The sequence below is a fragment of the Podarcis melisellensis genome, assembly GCF_964234715.1.
Source record: "Podarcis melisellensis genome assembly, chromosome: 18".
Lineage (NCBI taxonomy): Eukaryota > Metazoa > Chordata > Lepidosauria > Squamata > Lacertidae > Podarcis > Podarcis melisellensis.
Window position 1 is genome coordinate 10,112,885 of NC_138536.1, and position 24,906 is coordinate 10,137,790.

The 24,906-nt window shown below is 49.5% G+C and overlaps 2 protein-coding genes across 2 annotated transcripts in view; one reads left to right on the forward strand and one right to left on the reverse strand.

Moving 5' to 3' along the window:
* The window catches only part of BABAM1 (BRISC and BRCA1 A complex member 1), a 192,886-nt gene that overhangs the window by 67,148 nt on the left and 100,832 nt on the right, over positions 1 to 24,906 (reverse strand). The window lies entirely within an intron of this gene.
* LOC309360782 (occludin-like) lies at positions 765 to 23,868 on the forward strand. The gene is made up of 8 exons (XM_081895665.1): positions 765 to 905; positions 7,029 to 7,784; positions 11,386 to 11,544; positions 17,420 to 17,571; positions 19,097 to 19,306; positions 21,588 to 21,759; positions 22,730 to 22,771; positions 23,458 to 23,868. The coding sequence occupies exons 2-8, from the start codon at positions 7,104 to 7,106 to the stop codon at positions 23,557 to 23,559; spliced, it is 1,518 nt and encodes a 505-aa protein (XP_081751791.1). The 5' UTR covers positions 765 to 905; positions 7,029 to 7,103; the 3' UTR covers positions 23,560 to 23,868.

The following is a 24,906-nucleotide window of genomic DNA, read 5'->3' on the forward strand; positions in this document are numbered from 1 at the left end:
TAAACCATTTAAAACAAAAAGCAAAAAATAAACAGGCTATGTGCCATGAAAGAAAACAAATCTGACCCAATCCTGAGAGCACTTCTTGCACCGGGGGAGTCTCCCGAATCCTAGGCTGCAATTTTTGGGCACTTAAATGTTAAGCGTACAAATTGCTCTGGTTGACGCAGGTTTCCGGGACCCCACCGGCCTGTCGTGGTGCTGAAGGCTGGCAAGGAACAAGCATTCAGGGGATTAAGAAGCCTGGAATCCAGTCGCATTATTCGATAACCCCTTTTTGGGGGAAAAGGAAGAAGAATAACGATAACTGGGCAGTGGTTTGGCAGACCTTTGGCTCACATTTTTTGCCCTGACCGATTTGCAGAGACAGAAAGGTGGAATCGGGTCTCCAGGGTCACCTTAAGTGGTTGAAGCAGAACCCAGTGAGGTCTGGAATTGGCACCGGGCCCTGGAAAACAGTCTGGAGAGGGAGTGGAGATTTAAATCCCTTTGGCAGCAGGCCTTTCTGCGTCCATTCTTGTACCAAGCACGACTCGGAGTCTGAAAAGTTGGCTCGGAGCTTGAGGAAGCAGGCAAGGAGTGTTTCTGGGGAGGGAGAAGGGGGGGTGTTGTTGTACACACACGGAACAGATTTAACAACTGCACAGAGCTGGCAATTATTAATCTCTTCCTTTTCGGAGGAGCGAAGGAAGGGGCAGAAAATAAATAGAAAGGTGTGTGCTTCGGGGAGCGGGCAGGGTGGGGGCACCTCTGCAGCCAACACCTTCTGGTTGGGGGGGTCACATGACTCACTGCTCCAAAGGTAACAGGAAGTTGTGGTGATTAAGGTAACCTTTGCAATCATGAGCTCCCCGGAGACAAGGGAATAGGAGCCGTCCAGGGATCCAGGAGGGACGAAAATCAAGGTAAGAGAGAGAGAAATAACTGTGTTGTGGGTGCCCCTCCTGCCCTCCTCACCCTTGATGAAATGATCCAGAAAGGGAGGGTTTGCTTTTTGCAGCGAAAACCTTGCAGGTCCTGGTGCACAGAGGGGTGCGTGCCATTAAGCCCTACTCAGAGTAGACGCTTTTGAATAAGGGTGTATCTTAGCCAGTGTGGACAAGGCTGGGTGAGATGGACCGAGGGTCTGTCTCAGTAGAAGGAAACCTCCTCGGTTCCTATTCAAACCAGCTCTTTGTTTAGAACAATGAGGACTAGGACCTTGCTTTATTTTTTAGTGGTAGAGCACCCATAGACAATGGCATTTGGGTATATTGCTTTCACTAATATATGCATGTCGATGTATAAGCTCCTATGTGCCTTTGGGGCGGGGGGACATTCCTTGCCCAGAGAGCCGCATTGCAAAATTTGGTTTTTAATTTTGAAGGGCAGCTGTGATTCAGTTCAGGCGTTTTTTTAAAAAGCGAAAATTCAGTAGGTTCCTGTTTAAATGCAAACTGAGATTCTTCGCCCATCCCTAGTGGTCAGAGCGATGCGTTTCCCCCTCCTCTCATCATGCTACAATTTGGGGAGCATCCGAGGGAACGAAGCAGAACACCTGTTTCACATGGTCCCGAGTTCAAATCCCCGGATAGAGCTGGGGGAGAGTTTCTGTCTGAAACCCTCGAGAGCTGCTGCCAATCAGTGCAGGGAATACTAAGGTTGATGGGCCCAAGGCAATTAACCCACTGTTAATTGCTTGCAAAAAAGATTCACACCTCCGAATTTTGCAATGCAGTTCTCCAGCTGAGTTGTTGTTGTTGGCATCTGAGAGACAATGGAGTGCGCCTCTGGGGGAGAATTCAAACCATTCAAGTGATGTCCCTGGGGCGCAAGTCTGGGCAGCGTGTCTGGAGGTCCTGGGCTGCCCAGGTGAAAAGACCCCCCTCTCAGCTTTGCTGACGGGGTCCAAAGGAAATCAGAGCAAGACGTTTGGCACCAGTTTGGCTGCAGGAGTTGCTGGAAGGAGGCGGTCAAGGTGCCATCTAAACACTTTAGGGACTTCACTCTGGATTTGTGGGGGTTTAATTATTTGCCTTCTATTTTTTTGAAGAAATCCTGCAAGGCAGCCGAGGTTGAGGACCAGAGTTTTCCTTCTCCAGCTGAGTAATGCATATAAAAATGTGTATATGAGGGCAAAATGCACCAAATCATTTTTTATTTTATTTTTTAAAAAGCATTCAAATTCATTCTATTAAGGGAATTGCTTTGCAAAAACATGTCTATGGGGCAGAAATTGCATCCCAAATGTGTATGTTAGGAACAATTCGTGCTTTGAAAAATGCCGTTGAGTTTTCACAATGACTTATACAAATATATCACAAACTGAGTCTGAAATGCTGGAAAGCTGCTGTGTAGGAGGGCAAAGAGCCCTATTTAAACTCAATGAGGACTAGAATCTTGATTTCTCTTCAGGGCGAAGGACCCTAGATCAGTTGGAGAGACTCCAGCTTGAAAGTAATCAGGCAAAGTGCTTTATACAATCCCCAAACAGAGCACCCACGCTCTGAGCTGCAGCCACCCAAAACCCGATTTTGTCCCTTCTTCGCTCTGAGCGACTTTTTAAACTGGGGAGTTTTGATTATCCTTTTCTCATTTCCCTTTCCCAAACTTGACGCTGAACCACAACGTGGCTCAGAAATCCAAGGGCCGCAAAGCAGAACGGGAGGCATCTTTAAAAACAATTAAATTTAAAAACCCATGCATGCACATACACAAGGAAAATTCCTTGCAACTGCAAAGAATGCAGCTTTCAAACAAGCTCAGGGAGCGTATCTCAAGCTCCCAGAAATGCACCCATTGTTTGGCAAATTGCTCCCTTCCCTGAGCAATGATTGTTGCCTTTTGGGACCTCGGGTCTCAGCCAGGAGGACGGGGAGAGCCCAGCTTGCAAGGTCTGAAAAGAAACATTCCTTATCGCCAGTTTGCATTCGTGGAGGAAATGTTCTGCGCTCTCTCTTTCTCTCTCAAACTGAAAAATTGTGAACGCCAGTAAATTAGAAGTCTCAAGGCTGGGAGAGAAATGTGGCCTTTGGAACTGGGAGAGCCAAAAGCAACAGAGCCATCCTAAGCACTAACCATGTCTACTCCGGAGTAAATCATATTTAATTCAGTGAGGCTTGTTCTTAGACAACAGTGGAGAGACTCCCCGGTGAAGAAAGTTGGCAGTGTTTTTGTTTTAGACAAAAGGTGAGTGGGAACATGGTAAAGGTAAAGGGACCCCTGACCGTTTTGTCCAGTCGTGGCCAACTCGGGTCGCGGCACTCATCTTGCTTTATTGGCCGAGGGAGCCGCCGTACAGCTTCTGGGTCATGTGGCCAGCATGACTAAGCCGCTTCTGGCGAACCAGAGCAGCGCACGGAAACACCGTTTACCTTCCCGCCAGAGTGGTACCTATTGATCTACTTGCACTTTGACGTGTTTTTGAACTGCTAGGTTGGCAGGAGCTGGGACTGAGCAACGGGAGCTCACCCTGTCGCAGGGATTCAAACCGCCGACCTTCTGATCGGCAAGTCCTAGGCTCTGTGGTTTAACCCACAGCGCCACCCGTCTCCCCAGGACCATGATAGAAATATGCAAAATTGTGTGTGGCCTGGAGAAAGGAAATAGGGGAGAGTTTTTCTCCCTCTCTAATAAGACCGGAGATGGTGGGCATCTAATGTTGGAAGAATCAAGGCGGTGAAAGAAAGTGCATGCAGAGCATGGTTAAACTGTGGAGGCAGTGATGCCCTGGGCGGCATTAAAAGAGGAGTAGACAAATTCACATACCCTCTAACATTTCGGGCAGGCAAAGTGAGACACACTCACGCCTCACCATCAGGATCTCTGCCCTGTTTCTCTGGTATGTTCCTGATCATTCTCAGAATTTCTGCCATTACAGTGGTACCTCGTGTTAAGTACTCAATTCGTTCTTGAGGTCTGTTCTTAACCTGAAACTGTTCTTAACCTGAAGCACCACTTTAGCTAATGGGGCCTCCTGCTGCCGCCGCGCCACCACCATGCAATTTCTGTTCTCATCCTGAAGCAAAGTTCTTAACCCGAGGTACTATTTCTGGGTTAGCGGAGTCTGTAACCTGATGCGTATGTAACCTGAAGCGTATGTAACCCGAGGTACCACTGTATTATTATTATTATTATTATTATTATTATTATTATTATTATTTCCCGCCTTTTTCCTTGACGGGGACTCAGCTTACCGCTAAAAATTTATTCCAGTTCTGTTTATCTGAGGGAGGTGTTGGACACAATCCCTTCCCTTGCACGTTATTATTTTTTCCTTTGCGACAACCCTGCAAGGTAGGTGAGGCGGAGAGGTTACCATTGGCTCAAGGTGACCGAGGTCGATGGCTACAGTTTTGCGAATGGCCTTTAATTGTAAAGCCTCGCTTGACGAAAACCAGGCCCCGGATGACGAATTGTCTGGGGGCCGAATTCGAGGATTCGGTCGGTGGAAGGTTGTGCCTCTTTCCATTGGTGAAGGGTTGGGAGAGAGGGAGAGAGAGAGAGAGAAAGAGAGAGGAAGGAAGGAAGGAACTTCTGAATGCTGGGAGGTGTCGCCGGCCACTAGTCCCTAGGGAGGAAGCCTCGTCCCATTCAGAGACGGCTCCTGTCCTGGCATGCGCTGGGCGGACGACAGCAGGGGACGCAAACAAGAGCAAGGGGATCATTTATTTAGCAGGCGAAAGGCGAGAGCCGGGCTCCGGTGTCCGGCTTTGTCTTCGCAAGAAACGGCCTTGAGATCCAGGTGGCGGAGAGAGAGGAAGGAAAGGGACCCAGAGGGGGCGGCCCGACTGGCGCTCTGGGGCTGAGGTCGCCGGCGGGACAGCTGGCAGGGGTAAGAGAGACTGCAGACAACTCTTTTGTGAGACTGGGGAGCTCTGAGCTGCCGCGGGGGGGGGGAAGTGACCCCCTTCTTGCAACCATCAGGCTCAGCGGTCAGGATTTCCGTTCAATTCTTTGCGGCACCTTTTTCTCTCTTTCCAAGAAGTTGGGCTGGCTGGGCTGGACATGGCTTTCTCCTCTCCACAACAACCCTGTGAGGTAGGTTAGGCTGTGAGAGGTGCTGTGACCCAGTGAGCTTCATGGCCAAGCGAGAGGATTTGAACCCTGGTCTCCCAGGTCTTAGTCTGTTGTGGGGGTGGGGAGAGGCAATGGCCAGTGTCCGAAGGGTCTCGGAGGAGGAAAGGCTCTCAAGTTTGATCTCCGGCATCTCCAAGCAGCGATTTGGGGGTGGGAGGAGGGACTCGATTCAGTTCGCATTCAAAGGGCCGCCAACTCACCTCGTTTTTGAAAGAATACGCGAACAGCAACACTACTGTCGTTGAGAAATTGCCCCTCTTGAAACTTTGGTCGACTTTAGGGAAAATATTTAAGAATGAATGATGAGGTATAAGTATTGATGTTGAAGGTTGGATAAGTCAAAACTGGTTTTTTAAATGGTTTAAATTAAATGAAAATAAGGTTTGCAAAATACATTGAGGAAATGGAAGAAAGAAGAAAAGTAAAATAACAACATGTCAGAATAAATTATTAAGTTAAAGTGGAGAAATAAGTTAAGGACTTGCTGAGCTGATAATTTAAATTGGAATACAAGAAGGGGAGGTGTGAGGAGGTCTGAGAAACAAGTTAAAAGAAAAGAAGTAATTGAAATTTTATGTGTTTTTAATTGTTTTTAAGTTTTGGATTTTTGGATTTTTGTTATTTTTTTGGTCTATTTTTGTTTTTGTGTGATTTTTGAAAATGTTAATAAATATTCATTTTTAAAAAAAGAGAGAGAAATTGCCCCTCTCCAAATTTGCAGCAAAGCGAGGTGTAGAAAAATGCATCGTATGTATATGTATGTACACACACAGAGAGAGAGAGAGAGATGATGTATCAGTGAAACTGAAAGATGAGTAGCAGGGAACTGCCTTGCAAAAAAACCCCAGCGTGTTCGCCAAGCAAAATTGCATGTGCTAAAATAAAAAATTGTCCAGCAGCACCTTAGAGACCAACTAAGTTTGTTCTGGTGTAAGCTTTCGTGTGCATGCACACTTCTTCTGATGCATGCACACGAAAGCTTATACCCAGAAAAAAACTTAGTTGGTCTCTAAGGTGCTACTGGACAATGTTTTTATTTTATTTTGTATTGACTGCATCAGACCAACACGGCTACCTACCTGAATCTAGATGCATATGCTAAAATGCGGATGAATTTCCATAAGGGTGTTTTTCCCTCGTGAAACTTCAGCTACCCACATTTCCACATCAGTTCGTGGGTTTTTTTCTTAATTGAAACATAGGAGGATTGTAGAGGTGTAAGGGATCCAGAGGATCATCTCGCTCAACCCGTGCAGGGATCCTGCCCTGGGGGGGCTCAAACCTTGCTGACCCCACTGCACCAGGGAACAAATAATAAATAATCAATCCACTACCTTTTAAAATATATATATATATCATGGGGAGCCTTCCAGAGTGGCTGGGGCTACCAATAATTTATTATTATTATTATTATTATTATTATTATTATTATTATTATTACTATTATTTTGTAGAGGTGCTGCAACTCACTATGAATGCCTCCCTTGTTCTCTTATAATGGCAATGGCACCCACTTGAGTTCCAGCGAGTTCCTGCTGGGAAAAAAATCTATTATTAATATTAGGCTGTGTATTCAAATACACTTTTGTAATCGATTGCCATTATTATTATTATTATTAGGCTGTGTATTCAAATTCAGCAGACACTCGGGTTGCAAACATGATCCGTGCGGGATGCACATTCGCAACCCACAGCATTCGCAACCCGCAGCTGCTCACTTGCGGGTTGCAATTCGGCACTTCTGCGCATGTGCAAAGCGCGATTTTAGCACTTCTGCGCATGTGCAACTGCTGAAACCCGGAAGTAACCCGTTCCGGTACTTCCGGGTTTCGGCAGTCTGTATCCCGAAAAAACGCAACTTGAAGCGTCTGTAACCCGAGTTATGACTGTATGCCATGGTAACTGCCTTCACTTGCGCAAATGAAAAGCTCTCAGAGATGCTCAGCAGATCCCTTTGTGTTCCTCTCCAGGTCTTCTCCTCCTCAAAGGTCCTTCCCGGAGGTCCGTGACACTCTGGCCGCCCGGCCGCCCCCCCCCTCTGAAGCATGTATAGCACCAAGAAGCCCTACAACAGCCCGCCCACTGGTTATGGGCCCCCCGGCGAGGACTACGGCTATTACATCCACTCCCCTCCACCGGGCTCCTACTACATCGAAGACGTCCCGCAGCACTTCTACAAGTGGAACTCTCCCCCCGGGATCGTGAGGATCCTGGAGGGCGTGGGGGTCCTCCTCTGTGTCGCCATCTTTGCCTGCGTGGCCTCCACCCTGTCCTGGGAGTACGGCTACGGCTATGGCAATCTCTACGGGGGCTCGATGGGCGGCTACTACGGCGGAGGCATGGGAGTCTACGGCAGGAGCACCTACGGCGGAATGGGCATGGGGTACTACGGAGGCATGGCCAACCCGCGCTCGGCCAACGGCTTCATGCTCGCCATGTCCATCCTCTGCTTCATCGCCCTGCTGGCTCTCGCCATCACCAGCCTCACGAAGTCCAGCGGCTCTCGCTCCCGGAGGTTCTACCTGGTGGTGCTGGTGTTGTGCGCCGTCATGGCGTTCGTCATGCTGATCGCCTCCATCGTCTACGTCGTGGGGGTCAACCCGCGGGCTCAGATGTCCAGCAGCTACTACGTCAACCCCATGCTGGCCATGTGCAACTCGGTCTACTCCACGGGGGTCTACGCCAACCAATACCTCTACCACTACTGCATGGTGGACCCTCAGGAGGTAAGGGAGGTCCTAAGAGCAGCAACGTGGAAACAGGACCTTTCCTTGGAGGTTCCCCACTTGTGGGACACTCTCCCCGGAGTGGCTTGCCTGGCGCCATCCCGTCAGCAGCCAGAGCCAGGCCAGCAATTAAAAAAAACTCAACTCTCAGTGAACTCTTTCATTCAAAGAAACCAAAACGGTGCAGGCCTAGTGATCACAGCAGCTCTTCCCTGTAGGTCACCTGCAAGAACTGAAGGTCCCTGCCTTCCCACTGCTGTCTAAGTCTTCTTCTCCTCTCCTGGGTCTTTCTGAAGCAATCTGAGACTTCTTCACCTTGCTTATCTCTCCTCCGCTCTTTTCATGCCTCTTCTGGTTCTGGGAGAGCAGAGGGGAGGGGGCTGGTTGCAGCACGAGGGGGAGACCCATGACTTCTTTGACAGCTTGTCTCATTTCTGACACTTGGCCTCTGTCCTCTCCAACCTGCCTCTGATTCTGGACTTCTCTCTGATACCAACTCTCCCTGCTCACGAAACCCTGTTACCCTTTCAGCTTCTGACACCTCCTCCCCCGGTAAAGGTAAAGGGACCCCTGACCATTAGGTCCAGTCGTGAATGACTCTGGGGTTGCGGCGCTCATCTCGCTTTATTGGCCGAGGGAGCCGGCGTACAGCTTCCGGGTCATGTGGAGGGTAGGACTCGAACCCGTGGCTTCAAGTTACAAGAATGGAGATTCCCACTAAACATCAGGAAGAACCTTCTGATAGTAAGAGCTCTTTCCCCCACCCCCAATTTTTTATTCATTTTATAATACAACTAAACCACACAGGCAGAAAAACAAACAATACAAACAAATTATTGACTTTTCCTTATTTTTCCTAAACATTCTTTACCTCATCTTTAAAGGTAAAGGGACCCCTGAACATTAGGTCCAGTCGTGACCGACTCTGGGGTTGTGGCGCTCATCTCGCTTTACTGGCCGAGGGAGCCGGCGTACAGCTTCTGGGTCATGTGGCCAGCAGGACTAAGCCGCTTCTGGCGAACCAGAGCAGAGCACGGAAACACCATTTCCCTTCCCACCAGAGTAGTACCTATTTATCTACTTGTACTGGAACTGCTAGGTGGGCAGGAGCTGGGACCGAGCAACGGGAGCTCACCCCGTCGCGGGGATTCGAACCGCCGACCTTCTGATCGGCAAGCCCTAGGCTCTGTGGTTTAACCCACCTCTGACCACTCATCGTTGTCCCACCACAAATCCCCTGGCTCTGAGCCTTCTTCCCCTGGGGCTTCCCCAGCTGGTGCCTCCCACCCCTCATCCATCCAGCCCTGACACAATGCTAGATATCTTCAAGCAGCTAACAAAATCCTTCCATTTCACACCGGCCTTGGGCTTTTAGCTATCTACATGGCCCTTTAGGGTGGGCTGTTTTGATGTGTGTATGCTTTTAAGGTGTGTATGCTGTTGTTGTTTCGTAAGTCGTTCTGTGAGTCAGCCCGGAAGAAGAAGCAACCAATAAAATTAGCTAAGAATAGTAATTACAATTCCCAGCAGAATGAGCTGGTGTGAGCAACAGACAGAGAGGGGATCCAATTTGGCCCCTGAAGGATTACCTCGTCCAGGATTACCAGCCATGCTGGACCCAGGGGTTTCTGGGACTTGTAGTCCAGGGAGCCTCCATCCCTGCTCTAAGCAAACTTCCCTGACCCTGATGCTCTTCAGATATGCCTGGACGTCTTCCATCATGCCTGACCCCTGGGGACAGCTGGCTGGGGCTTCTGGGAGTTGGAGTCCAACAGCATCCCTGGGGCTGCTGGTTCCCCCTCCATTCATTCTCCTCAGCCTTTTGGTGCTCGTCTTGGCAAGTTGCTAGACCTCATGAGTACTTGGATGGCACCTGTAGGATTCCAGAAGCTCATTTTTCTGGCTGGAGGAAGATTCCCAGGGAGGAAGGATGGGGGGGGGGAGGTGAGTATGTGGGGAGGCCTTGATACCTGCTGCCTCTGCCCTGTGGCTTTTCTGTATTGCTCAGAGGTCTGGCCCCAGGAAAAAGAGCCAGACTGGTTTATTTATTATTTTTTTAAAAGATATTTATTGAAATTTCAAAGGTTATACCAAAAAAAACAGTAATAAAAACAAAACAAAAACACAAAATACAAAACTATAAATTATTTAAAAACAAGTAAGGTTTCATTCCTTTATTTTCTTATAACCTACTTCCCCGACCTCCTCATACCTCCCCTTTTTGTATTCCAATTTCTAATTATTAATTCAGCAAATCCTCTCCCTTAATTTACATTTAATTTTCAACCTTTCTTTTCTTTTTACTTAATCATTACAGCTGAAAAACCCCTTAATTTTCTAAACCATCATCATTCTAACATTCATTAATCTTGCAATATTTCCCAATATAGTCCTTAAATTTCTTCCAATCTTCTTCCGCCGTCTCTCTTCCCTGGTCTCGGATTCTGCTAGTCATTTCTGCCAGTCCCATATAGTCTATCACCTTCATCTGCCATTCTTCCAAGGTGGGTAGATCTTGTGTCTGCCGAGCCAGGCTGGTTTAAAAGCAAACACCAGGAACCTATTTTGTTTCAAAGCAAAAGGACAAATCGGAGAGGTCGGTTTCAGGGCTGGGCAGCAAAACAATCGGTCCATTAAACTGGGCACACCCAGAAACTGCCCAGTGGGGCAGATAAGATAAGAGCGTCTGGGTGCGATCCGCACCCAATGCAGGGCGAACGGCCATGGGGGACCCGTGAGTCGCCCAGTCCAGATGGAGCTGAACCATTAGGGCGAAAGGGCTGTGTCCCAAGAGTCTGCTCTCAGCCAATCAGCTCCCTCCTCTTCAGCCTGGGAGGAGTGAGTGGGAGAAAATGAGTGTCATTTAGCTCCGCCCTTCGCAGACTCTGGCTCCGCCTTTCATTGACGCTGGCTCCGCCTAGTTTTGGGCTCATTTGCCTTCCATCCTCCCAATCACAGTGGGTACCGGCCACACTCTGCTCCAATCAGAGCTTCTCACATTCCTGTGAGTCATGACCTCATTTTGTTTACCTGCGAGGTCACCTGGCCCCATATTTGCCCCCTTGGCCACTTCATTCTGCGGAACCAACCCTATTATTGGTGCCATATAAAATACCTATTTCACAATTGTAAGCACTCGGCCACTGAGTACGGCAGCAGCCAAACTTTGAAACTCCCTGCCGATTGATTTCAGGCAAGCATCTTCGCTGTGCTCTTTTCAGCGCCTGAAAACATTCTTGCTTGGAAAAGCCTGCCCATATATTCAGAGAAGTTGATGTGAATTCTAATCTGTTTTTAGTTTATTGTCATCTCAACTTCCTGAAAGTCTTAGGTCATTATTATTATTGTTATTATTGATGTTTTAATTGCTTTTTTTTTTTAGCGCTGCTTTGAGATTTGTTTTGTTTTTTCACAATCAAGTGGGGTGTGCATTTTAGCAAGTAAAGGAATAGCCACGTCTATGTGCATCCCAAATATGGGGGGGGGAGTGAAATGCGCTCTGCACATGCTCAGAGACCAATGTGCTGTTATAGGCCTGAGAACCTTGGTGTTTGATGCTTATACACACTTTTTTCCCCACCCCACAAAAACAACACACCAGGCGATCGCCATCGTCTGTGGCTTCCTCCTCGTGATTCTCCTGTGTGTCATCTGCTTCTTCGCCCACAAGACGCGTCAGAAGATCTGGCAGTACGGAAAGCCCAACGTCTACTGGGACAAGCCCTTGGCGTTCCAGGAAGGACCCAACGTGGAGGAATGGGTGAGTGTGGGGCTGTGTTTGGGGCAGAGGAGCTATTCCACGGCCCCATGATCCAGGCATTCCCCTCCTCTCTCTCTTTCTCTCTCTCTCTCTCCTTCCTCTTCCAAAGGACAGTAGAGAATTCAAGTGGAGAAAAGCTGGAGAGGAACCATAGAATTGTATAATAATAATAATAAAAATTAATAATTAATAATAATAAATTTATTTATATCCCGCCCTCCCCAGCCGAAGCCGGGCTCAGAGCGGCTAACAACACTAAAACAATAAAACGTTCTAAAATCATTTCATTACAAAATTAATTCCAATCAAATTAATGGCAACCATTGGGCTAGAAGTTCTGTGAGGATTGCCAACGGAGGGAGTGAGGCTATGCCCTGGCCAAAGGCCTGGTGGAACAGCTCCGTCTTGCAGGCCATGCGGAAAGATGTCAAGTCACGCAGGGCCCTGGTCTCTTGTGACAGAGCGTTCCACCAAGTCGGGGCCACAACCGAAAAGGCCCTGGCTCTGGTTGAGGCCAGCCTAACTTCTCTGTGGCCTGGGACCTTCAAGATGTTTTTGTCTGAAGACCGTAAGTTCCTCTGTGGGACATACCAGGAGAGGCGGTCCCGTAGGTACGAGGGTCCTATAGGGCTTTGAAGGTTAAAACCAGCACCTTAAACCTGATCCTGTACTCCACCGGGAGCCAGTGCAGCTGGTATAGCACCGGGTGAATGTGATCTCGCAGCGAAGACCCCATAAGGAGTCTCGCCACGGCATTCTGCACCCGCTGGAGTTTCTGGGTCAGTCTCAAGGGCAGCCCCACGTAGAGCGAGTTACAATAATATTTGGAAGGGACCCACAAGGGTCATCTAGTCCAACCCTCTGCAAGGCAGGAATCCTACCCACAGCCATTCCTGGGTGGGCTCAAACCACCAACCTTCTGGTCAGCAGCAAGACGCACTGACCCATTCCGCCACAGCAGCTTTCTTAGGAGGGCGGCTCTTTTGCTCTTTAAAATGTGGCCCTCCTGATCTCTCCATCTGGCCCTCAGAAACCCCCTCCAGCCACACCCCCTCTCCTCAGGCCACACCCTCTCTCCTCAGACCACACCCCTCCCCAGCACAGCTTCATTGCTCCGCCCATTTCCCCTTCTCTCCCCGCCCACCAGTGGCGTGTGACCTCTGGAAAGCTCATTTGACGGCTTTTATCAGCAAGGCTGAGCCAGATAGATCCAGTGGCTGAATTGGCAACTGATCGTATTAAATTTCCCATGAGGATTAGAAACTTATGTTGTTTTAACGTAGGGTTACAGCTCCATAGTCGATTGTGCACAAGGTCTCATGTTTAACCCCCAAGACTCCCCCTTTGAAAGCCAATCCTTTTTAAAAACCATGCAAGTCGCTGGCCTCTTGTTAAATTGTCACTACCTCTTGTTAAATTGTATTGCAAAGGCGTCACCTGGCGGGATTTCGGCCTGCGACGTTCAACAGGGAGGGAAATCCGTGTGTGTCTGAAAGAGACTCTCGCTCTGCGCTATTTGTTTGCGATACCCTCTGGTTTCGGTTGCGTCAATGATTAACCAGGCCCTGATGCACACTTTACACACAACTTCATGCTCTGAGAATTCACGCCTGCCAAACACCCTACGGTTTGGGGCACCCCCAAAGCAGAGAGCAAGTCCGAGAAACCTTTGCCCAATTTCAGGAGGGGTGGGGAGGCGGAAGACACCCCCCCCCCCAGTTGTTGAGATCCTTGCAGCAAATTGCTGGATGAGACGGACCTCAAACTTCTGCAGCCTCAAGAGTGCTGAGTCAGGATTAGAGCGTGTAGATCAGCCAAACCAAAGCAGAGAGGCCTGTACCATAGCTCTCGAATGGTACAGCCCCCACCTCGCATGCAGAGTGCCACAGGTTTGCGCTCCCCCAGGGATCTCCTTTGGAAATGTAATAAACGGAAACCTGCCCTTATTCCCTTATGGGGGGCACAAGAGCCCTTATAGAGTCCTTTGCAGGTTCTCCATCGGTCGGAGAAAATAACAGAGGCCAACCAGAGAATATTGAGAAGCAAAGCAGCTAGTAAGCCTGATCTTTATTGAACTGTTGCAACAGGGTGCTCCTCTCACATGCAGGAAAAGAGGAGGACCCAGAACCAAGGTTTGCCCACCCTTATATAGACATTTTAAATTCCCTGCCCTGGAGCTCCAGACCACCCCTCCTCTTCTGCCTCCCGGAACTGTAGCTCTGGGAGGTAGAAGAGGAGTCTTCTAGCACCCTTTAAGGAAACTACAGTTCCCAAGATTGTTTGCGGGGGCGGGGAGCCATGTTTAAAGTGGTACAATGCTTCTTTAAATGCAATAGGGCAGGTGGGGCCTGAATAATGTCTGTCGGTTCCGCTGGGTCTTCTCTGCAACATTATTTTGCTTTGACAGACGGCTTCCTTAGACTGGCAGGAGATCGTTTGAAGCCTCTGGAGCCCCAGGTGGTCGTGGCTCTGTAAAAAAGCCCGGAAGGAAAGGAGGAAAAGCGTGGGGGGGGGGAGAGAAGCAGCTGCACCCTCTTCCCCCAGTTGAATTCACTGCTGAGCAAATAGTCTGCCCCCCAGATGCAGATCTCTGCCTGGTCAGGAAAGTCCAGCAGGAGACTTGAAATGCACCCACGCCTCCCCCCAGCCCAGGCCGTTCCTCGTGAGGAAATGCCACGGGTGTGATCCGGCCTGCAGGTTTTCCAGCAAAAACCCTGGCACGTGTAATAAACAAAAATCTGCCCTTACAGTACAGTTATACCTGGGGTTACAGCCTCTTCAGGTTTCGTTTTTTCAGGTTAGGTAAAGGTAAAGGTACCCCTGCCTGTATGGGCCAGTCATGTCCGACTCTAGGGTTGTGCGCCCATCTCACTTAAGAGGCTGGGAGCCAGCGCTGTCCGCAGACACTTCCAGGTCACATGGCCAGTGTGACGAAGCTGCTGTGGCGAGCTAGCACCTTAGCAGCACACGGAAACGCCGTTTACCTTCCCGCTATAAAGCGGTACCTATTTATCTACTTGCGCTTAAGGGTGCTTTCGAACTGCTAGGTGGGCAGGAGCTGGGACCGAACGATGTGAGCTCACTCCGTCGCGGGGATTCGAACCGCCGACCATGCGATCGGCAAGTCCTAGGCGCTGAGGTTTTACCCACAGCGCCACCCGTGTCCCTTTTTTCAGGTTACGGACCGCCAAAACCCGGAAGTAGCGGAACGGGTTACTTCCGGCTTTTGGCGGTCGCGCATGCGCAGAAGTGCTAAATTGCGCTTTGCACATGCGCAGAAGCACTAAATCGCAACCCACGAGTGTGCAGACGCGCAGATGTGGGTTACGAACACTGCAGGTTGTGAACGTGCATCCCGCACGGATCACGTTTACAACCCAGGCGTCCACTGTATTCCCTTATGGGGGTCACAAGAGTCCTTATAGAGTCCCTTCTAGGTTCTCCATCGGTCGGAGAAAATAGCAGAGGCCAACCAGAGAATATTGAGAAGCAAAGCAGCTAGTAAGCCTGATCTTTATTGATCTGTTGCAACAGGGTGCTCCCCTCACACGCAGGAAAGGAGGAGGACCCAGAACCCAGGTGTGCCCACCCTTATATAGACATTTTAAATTCCCTGCCCTGGAGCTCCAGACCACCCCTCCATACATCAGACATACATCACAGAAAGGGTGTAACCAAGACCACCACCCCATATACATCATACCTACATCACAGAAAAGGCGGTCTACAACAGAAATCTGAGTGTGTTGTTGTTTTTCCTGTCTGCCAGGTTATCTGATAATGCCTTATCTGATTGCCTTTCCTGGTAGTCTGGCTATTCCTTTGAGATGGTGATTACCCAATTCCTGAGACAAGGGGGAGGCTTCCCACCCCCTCCCTCCTTGCAGAGAAAACATTTGATCAGTTTGGGAGTCAAAATGGTCCTGTGCTGATCCAGACCTGTGGTCCACACATCTATGTATGCACTTGGTTGGTACATTTATGAACATTTAATATACCGTATTTTTCAGCCCATAGGGTGCACCAGCCCATAGGACGCACCTAGTTTTTTGGGGGGGAAATAAAGAGAAAAAAAATTATTCCCCGACCCCAGCCCCCAGAACAGGCAGCTCTCCACAAGCCGTGGGAGAGCTGTGCGAAGCCCGAAGCCTGGGGGGCGCTGAGCTCAGCGCGCCCCCAGGCTTCGGGGTGCAGGCAGCACTCCAAAAGCTGTAGGACAGCTGCGCGAAGAGCTTCCTGAGCTTCCTGCATGAAGAACTTCCGACTTGCGGAGAGCTTCCTGAAGCCTGGAGAGCGAGAGGGGTCGGTGCGCACCAACCCCTCTCGCTTTCCAGGCTTCAGCGAAAGCCTGCATTCGCCCCATAGGACGCACACACATTTCCCCTTCATTTTTGGAGGGGGAAAAGTGCGTCCTATAGGGCGAAAAATACGGTGTATATATATGACCTTAAATTTTTTATTTCACATGGAAGAAGCAGCTAAAAAGCAGGAAGAAGAAAGGGACCCTCAAGGGTCATCCATTCCAACCCCCTGCACTGCGGGCACTGCAGGTAAAGAATCCCTGACAGAGTTGGACCATGCAAACTAGTCCCTGTCACCTTTAACCCAACTTGCAGGGTTGTTGAGAACAGGCAAATCTACACCTCTCCAGATTCTGTCATGCGGTTCCACAGCCACGTAATCTGTACGGAAATGCATACACTGAGGGGAAGTGTGTCTAAGAATGCATTTTTGAACAATTTTTTTAAAAATATATGCATTGTATTAGGGAACTTGTTTTGGAAAAACGAAAAACAAGTGTCTGGATACAGAGAACTCTGCACCCAAATTCTGGTGAATTTTCATGACAACTTTTTATTAAAAGACAAACCACAAGCAGCGATGGTAATTTTATTTTATCTATTTGTTGCATTTATATCATGGTTTTCCCTTTCCTCGTTTGATCCCCACAACCACCCTGTGAGGAAGGTTAGTATGAGAGTCAGGGACTGCTCGCACCCAGGTCACCCAGCGGCCTTCATGGCCGTGTAAGGATTCAAACCACCCATCCTACACTGGCTCCCAGTACATTTCCGAGCACAATTCAAAGTGTTGGTGCTGACCTTTAAAGCCCTAAACAGCCTCCGCCCAGTATATCTGAAGGAGCGTCTCCACCCCCATCGTTCTGCCCGGACACTGAGGTCCAGCTCCGAGGGCCTTTTGGCGGTTCCCTCACTGCGAGAAGTGAGGTTACAGGGAACCAGGCAGAGGGCCTTCTCGGTGGTGGCGCCCGCCCTGTGGAATGCCCTCCCATCAGATGTCAAAGAGAGCAAGAACTACCAGACTTTTAGAAGACATCTGAAGGCAGCCCTGTTTAGGGAAGCTTTTAATGTTTGATCCATTACTGTATTTTAATATTTTGTTGGAAGCCGCCCAGAGTGGGGAAGCCCAGCCAGATGGGCGGGGTATAAATAATAAATTATTATTATTATTATTATTATTATTATTATTATTATTATTATTATTACGGTGGTACCTCAGGTTACATATGCTTCAGGTTACAGACTCTGCTAACTCAGAAATAGTGCTTCAGGTTAAGAACTTTGCTTCAGGATGAGAACAGAAATCGTGCTACGGCAACACGGCGGCAGCAGGAGGCCCCATTAGCTAAAGTGGTGCTTCAGGTTAAGAACAGTTTCAGGTTAAGTACGGACCTCCGGAACGAATTAAGTACTTAATCTGAGGTACCACTGTATTATTATTATTATTATTATTATTATTATTATTATTATTATTATTATTATTACCTGAGAGGCAAAACCACGTCCCAGAAGGGCCCCGATCCAGGGGAAGGTTTCAGCCGGCACCAAAACGACGCCTTTCGTTCCTTTCGCAGGTGAAGAATGTCACTGACGGGGCCAGCACCCATGATGAGACAGCAACCCTGAACTACTCCGAAAAGCCGATGAGCCCCACCCATGCCCCAGCCAGCCCCTACAACTACAAGGTCTCCGGGAATGGCTACTACCCAGGTGAAAGCCAAAGCAGGTGAGCAGAGAAAACGGAGTTGTTTTGAGTGGCGCATTGTGAAGAGAAGAGGTTGTTTTTCTTCCTCTTGCATAATGCTAGATTTGCGGCGGAATAATGGGGTTAAACATGTATCGTTAAACTGTGGAACTCTCTGCCACAGGAGACAGCAACCGTCCCCGATCTTGATGGCTGTAAAAGAGGATTGGACAAAGGGAGTGTGATCAGGTCTTGGGTTCAGGTCGCGCTTGCCGTTTAACTCTGCGCTTAAAAAACGCTTGTAGGATTTGGTATTGTTATTAGCTGGGTGGCTTTGTGGGTAGAGCACGAGACTCTTTATCTCAGGGTTTGAGCCTCTCTGTGGGCAAAATAATCCTGCATTGCAGGGGGTTGGGATAAATGACCCTCGTGGTCCCTTCTGTCTTTACGATTCTACGATATCAAGAACAACGGAAACTGTGAGAATGATCAGGTACATACCTGAGAGTAAATCCTATTGAACTCAGCAGGACTTACAGTAGTTCTGAATAAAAATGGTTTGATTGCATCACAGTCTTTACCCAGTTACCTGGGAGTAAAGGTAAAGGGAGGTAAAGGGGACCCCTGACCATTAAGTACAGTCACGGACGACTCAGGGGTTGCGGCGCTCATCTCACTTTATTGGCCGAGGGAGCCAGCGTACAGCTTCTGGGTCATGTGGCCAGCAGGACTAAGCCACTTCTGGCGAACCAGAGCAGCGCACGGAAACGCCGTTTACCTTCCCACCGGAGCGGTACCTATTTATCTACTTGCACTTTGACGTGCTTTCGAACTGATAGGTTGGCAGGAGCAGGGACCGAGCTAAGGGAGCTCATCCCGTTGCGGGGATTCGAACCGCCGACCTTCTGATCAGCAAGCCCTAGGCTCTGTGGTTTAACCCACAGCGCCACCCGCGTCCCCAAAGAATGAGTCCCCAAAGGGCAGTCACCGTTTCTAAACTACTCTTTATTTACACTATACAGTGGTACCTCGGGTTAAGAACTTAATTTGTTCCGGAGGTCCGTACTTAACCTGAAACTGTTCTTAACCTGAAGCACCACTTTAGCTAAGGGGGCCTCCCGCTGCTGCTGCTGCTGCGCCGCCGCTGTGCGATTTATGTTCTCATCCTGAAGCAAAGTTCTTCATCCAAGGTGCTATTTCTGGGTTAGCGGAGTCTGTAACCTGAAGCGTCTGTAACCCAAAGTACCACTGTATTACACAGACACAGAATCACGGTGCTCTCTCATCCAGCTCACAGAACAGGCAAAAGTGAAAGTACATCCCATAATACATACAGATAGGACTATATCCGGTTCTCACGCTTCCTCTCAGACAGACGGGGTGTGATTTCCACTAATCACAAAATGCAGCCTTGAAGCAGTGAAATTGCTAGCAAGCCTGTCATAGGCTCTGGCGCCCCCTGCTGTCGAGCTCCCTTCCTCCTGCCCTATGAGTCCCCAAAGGGCAGCCGCCGTTTCCCAGCTGACTCCAGCTTTTCTCATGTGTAACCTTGGGGTCTCCTCTCCAGCCCGCCTTCCTACACGCCGACTGCCAACCCCGCCTGGACTTTCAGCTCCAGCACGCTGGAAGGGAACGCCAGGGAGAGCGCCAGCAAGCCCTCCGGCCGCAAAGGGCGGAGGCGGAGGAGGAACCCCGAACTCGAGGAATCGCAGTACGAGACTGACTACACCACGGCCGTGGAGTCCGGAGACGAGCGAGACCAGGACGACTGGAAGAGGTGAGCCACAATATCTATTTCTTTTCAAAGGGTGCAGCACCCGGGGGTGGGTCTGGGGCTTCCGAATTCCAGCAGCACCCAACACAGCGCCAAAATTCACCTGCCACCGGACGTCCGTTCCAAATCAATGTTGACTTCCAGTGATGTTTCCGCCTAGTACATTTCCAGGCACAATTCAAAGTTTTGGTGCTGACTTTTGAAGCCCTAATCCAGGGGTCCTCAAGCTTTTTAAACAGGGGGCCGGTTCACTGTCCGTCAAACACTGCCGGGGGCCGGACTATTGTTTTTTTTAAAATGCGTATTTACGCGTTAGTCGCTCCCCTATTTTTTTACTCAAGGGTAGACCCGTTGACATGAGTGGCCATGCGTAACCCGGGTCCGTTCATTCCAACGGGGCTGCCCTCTGTGTAAAAGTTAAGTTGACATCACATCCCGACAGAGCGCAAGGTCTCTGCTTAATCGCCAGCTCCGTGCAAGCGCCACACAAATCTTCTTGCGACGATCAACCCCTCCACTTTGCATGCTCCGCGCACCACCTCCGCTCTGCACCGCGCTGTCGCCTCCCCTGTGTGCAAATCCAAACATCACGGCTTCGGATTGGCTGCAGGAACTTCCTGCAGCCAATCCGAAGCTGTGGCGGCATCACCGCCCGCCCAGATGCCATGCCAGCATCGCGGAAGTCAGTCCCCGCGCGGTGAGGTATCTGCAGTGCGTGGGGACTGACTGAGTGGGCGGCAGGGTCCGCGGGCTGGATTTGCAAGCCTGGTGGCTGCATCTGGCCCCCGGGCCATGGTTTGCCCACCCCTGCCCTAAACAGCTTCGGCCCTGTATATACCTGAAGGAGCGTCTCCACCCTGGAAACCAGGGTCCATCTCCGAGGGCCATCTGGCGGTTCCTTTGCTGGCTGAAGTGAAGCTACAGGGAACCAGGCAGAGGGCCTTCTTGGTGGTGGCGCCCGCCCTGTGGAACGCCCTCCCACCAGATGTCAAGGAGATGAGTAACTACGCAACCTCTAGAAGACTTCTGAAGGCAGCCCTGTATCAGGAGGTTTTTTATGCTTGCTGTTTTTTTTTTTTCAAATGAATTTTTATTAATTTACATCAAAAGAAAAAACAGACAAAAAACATATTAGTTTCACATCAAAATTTCACAACATATTCCTTTTTTGGACTTCCTCCAGCTTATCTGTAAATCATCCATAGTTATAATTTAAGTTACGCATTTCTTAATTTTGTATTGACATTGATTATATCTTTCTTTCTATTCCCTTTAGACAATATTTCATAGTTTTTCACAGTGCTTCTTTAAATCCCATTAGCGTTATCTGTCCCTCACTTATATGTTCCAGATATTCCACAAATTTCCCTGTTTTTATTATGTTTTTATATTATGCTGTACGCCGCCCGGAGTGGCTGGGGAAACCCAGCCAGATGGACGGAGTATAATTATTATTATTATTATTATTATTATTATTATTATTATTATTACCATCACCGGTTATATGAACGGTTGTTCATTGCGCACCTTCGCCTTCTATTCCACCAGTGACAAAACTGCTCTGGAGATCAAGGTGGATGAGAGAAGGTTGGGTTGGTGATGTTACAGGTACTAGCCATGATGTGCTGAGCGCTGTCTGCTCTTCAAATGAACATAGGAAGCTGTTAGAGCACAGGTCCAACCAGCTCAATATTGTCTACGCTAACTGGGAGCAGCTCCCAGCCCTACCACTGGGGACTGAGCCTGAGGCTTTCTGGAGAAGCTTATAAAGCTGGATTCTTGATGATTTTATACGTGTTGGACGCTGCCCAGAGTGTCTGGGGCAACCCAGCCAGGTGGGTGGGCTACAAATAATAAAATTAGTAGTGGTGTGCCCCCATCAAGGGAAGGAGGGCACTGAATCTAAGGCCCGGGGGCTGGATCCGGCCCAATCGCCTTCTCAATCCGGCCCACAGACGATCCCAGAATCAGTGTGTTTTTACGTGAGTAGAATGTGTGCTTTTATTTAAAATGCATCTCTGGGTTATTTATGGGGCATAGGAATTCGTTCATTTTCCCCCCTCTTCAGAATATAGTCCGGCCCCCCACAGGGTCTGAGGGACAGTGGACTGGCCCCCGTGCTGAAAAAGGTTACACGAAATTAAAGTTTTCCTCTGTGCTGGCAAACACTTTGCTGTTCCCAAAGGGTCACCACACCACAATAGGGCCATGTGTATGTTTTAAAAGCAAGGCATTCCTCACTAACCCCACCACACCGTGTGGGTTTCTCTTCTGTTCCCTATAGCCTGTATCCGCCAATCACGTCGGACAGCGTCCGCCAGGACTACAAGCAAGAGTTTGACGCCGACCTCAAGCGGTACAAGGTGATGTGCGCTGAGATGGACGCCATCAATGACCAGATCAACCAGCTGAGCAAACAGCTGGACCATCTGCCCGAAGACAGCCTGCAGTACCAGGTAGGTTGTTCCCCCCCCCCCGGGCACCCAGAGCAAAGGATTATGGGTAGAAATAAGGAAGGCAATATGGGCAAGCACTCAGCTCTGCGGAGACAGAAAACGTAGGGATATACCGTATTTCTCGCTCCATAAGATGCACCAGACCACAAGACGCACCTCATTTTTGGAGGAGGAAAACAAGAAAAAAATTATTCTGAATCTCAGAAGCCAGAACAGCAAGAGGGATCGCTGTGCAGCGAAAGCAGCAATCCCTCTTGCTGTTCTGGCTTCTGGGATAGCTGCGCAGCCTGCATTCGCTCCGTAAGACGCACACACATTTCCCCTTATTTTTTAGAAGGGAAAAAGTGAGTCTTATAGAGCAAAAAATACGGCAAATGCAGACAAGGAATAAATTCATATATTCGTGAAAACGGCAAAGGTGGATTATACAGGGGCAGGTTGCCTTGCGAAACAGGGTCTGTTGGGTGAAATTGCTTTGCAGAAATGTGTGGAGCGGGAGGAATCGTGGAGCTAAAAGGGACCCCAAGGGTCATCCATTCTAACCCTCTGGAATGCAGGAGTCTTAATGCCCAACGTGGGATTTGAACCCACAACTCTGAGATTAAGACTCTCGTGCTCTACCTGGCATACTGGGACCGGACACCTTCCCACCAGGGCTTCTTTTAGAACAGGCATAGGCAAACTCGATATTTTGGGACTACAACTCCCATCATCCCTAGCCAACAGGACCAGTGGTCACGGATGATGGGAATTGTAGTCCCAAAACATCTGGAGGGCCGAGTTTGCCTATGCCTGCTTTAGAATAATAATGATTGCAGACTGATGTGGAAATGTGGAGAGCTGAATTTACAACAGCGAAAACAGAGAGAGACCAAGAGTGCATTACCACGGATGCCCTGAGATAGACTGCTCATGAACAGGGAGGTTCCATTTACAGGAGTCTCCTGACTTTGACATCTTTCTCCCGCAGGGGGTGGCTGAAGAATACAACCGGCTGAAGGACCTGAAGCGCGTAAGTGACACATTTTCCTGCCTCCCAAAAGGGGCCGGGGGAAAAGCTGTGGTTCTCTGCATATTGGAGCGGCCAGCATGCCCAATGGTCAGCGATGCTGGCAAAGTGGTGGAGGTGGAGGCCAGCAATACCAGGAGGACAGTGGGTTCGCCACTCCAGATCTATGCTTCTTAGGGCCAAATCCAGATTTGTGTGTGGCCCCTAAACACCCACAGGCTCCTTGTGCACTAAAGGAGGATTGGGATGTGGGGGAAAGACAGAGCCTTTGTTTTTGTCCTCACGGTGGCCAAATACCCCAAAGAACCTAGGAATCCAGGTAGACTGCACCGGGACCTGGAGGTTCCATTAGAACGTCAGAAGGCTGCTGGATCCAGCTCCCACAATAGGCCAGCACCCACAGTGGCCAAATACTCCTGAGAAACTGAATCCACCCAAGTTGGTGGCCTCCTGGAATTTGGTTTTACAGATGCTTTAGCTGAGATTCCTGCATTGCAGGGGGTTGGACTAGATGACCCTTGGGGTCCCTTCCAAGTCTACAATTCTATGACACTAGGAAGGTCTCTTCCAACTCTGCTATTCTGTGAATAGCTGGGTTGAGAAATATATTTTAATCTGCGGCCCGAGCGAGAATACTGCGAATTGTGTTTTGTTTTCTAACGCGTTTTCCTCGCAAATTCACGCCGCAGACCCCCGACTACCAGAGCAAGAAAATGGACACCAAGTCTCTGCGGAACAAGCTCTTCCACATCAAGCGGATGGTCAGCGACTACGACAAGAGTCGGGCGTAACCTGGACGGGGGACGAGGCAGGCAGCTGCGGGGGCAGATCAGCGCTTCCGTTTTCTGCAGAATTTGACCCCCCAAACAAGCAGGGATGCTTTCTTCTGAGTTGTACATATGTCAAGATGACCTCTTTTACCCATTCCCGTGCCAATTTTGCAAAACCATTTTTTAAAAACAACAACTCTGTTTTCTTGGGACCCTGGAACTCTGAACATGGATGGGGAAAAAGCCAGGAAGTAGAAGAAACAGAACATACAAATCATCATTTAGACAGAGCACTTTCTTATTTTGGGTGCCAAAGAGATTTTTTAAAAAGCATGGGTTGTACCCAGCTAAGCCCATCGGCACTGCCTTCCCACCCCCAAGTCAGGCCATGGGAGTACATCTAGTTTAGTATTGCCTGTTCTGACTGGCAGCAGCTCTCCAGGGGTTTAGGCAGGTGCCTGGGGATGCCAGGAATTGAACCCAGAACCTTTGCGGGCAAAGTGGGTGCTCTGTAACGTAAGAGGTAACCCTTCGTATAAAAGCAAGTTTCTTGTGGGAGCTACGTTATCGTGAGCCAAGCCACTGCAGCCCATCTAGTGTAGCCTACACTGACTGGCAAGGGACGTGGGTAGCGCTGTGGGTTAAACCACAGAGCCTAGGACTTGCTGATCAGAAGGTTGGCGGTTCGAATCCCCGCAATGACGGGGTGAGCTCCCGTTGCTCGGACCCTGCTCCTGCCCACCTAGCAGTGCGAAAGCACGACAAAGTGCAAGTAGATAAATAGGTACCACTCTGGCGGGAAGGTAAATGGCGTTTCCGTGCGCTGCTCTGGTTCGCCAGAAGCGGCTTAGTCCTGCTGGCCACATGACCCAGAAGCTGTACGCCGGCTCCCTCGGCCAGTAAAGCAAGATGAGCGCCACAACCCCAGAGTCGTCCGCAACTGGACCTAATGGTCAGGGGTCCCTTTACCTTTACCTTTTACACTGACTGGCAGAAGCAAGGGTCTAACTCCAGGCCTGCTGGGAAACTTTTTGCATGGAAAGCACATGCTCCAACTTGGAGCCACAACCCTTTCCCATCGCCCACGTAGTCAGAGTAGACCCACTGAAATCAATGGTCCTACATCGGCCATGCCCATCCCTTTCACAAAGGAGGCACAGCTGGACGCAACTCTGAACCTGTGCTCTTTAAAAAGCACTGTACAAAATTACTTTAAACAAGGGTTGCGTAGCCATCGATGCACTGCTTGCGCAGAACGCAGCCCAGGGGTGAAGATGGAGGCTCACCGATCTCCCATGCCTGGGTTATCAATTGATAAGAGCATGGGTTCGTGGGTTTGAGCCCTGTGTTGGGCAAAAGATCCTTGCA

Bases quoted from the DNA above. Each gene is read 5' to 3' on its own strand.
- LOC309360782 (XM_081895665.1), top strand. From the start codon at position 7,104: ATGTATAGCACCAAGAAGCCCTACAACAGCCCGCCCACTGGTTATGGG. The intron at 7,785-11,385 runs GTAAGGGAGGTC...ACAACACACCAG, and splicing joins GCATGGTGGACCCTCAGGAG to GCGATCGCCATCGTCTGTGG. The intron at 17,572-19,096 runs GTGAGCAGAGAA...TCTCCTCTCCAG, and splicing joins CCAGGTGAAAGCCAAAGCAG to CCCGCCTTCCTACACGCCGA.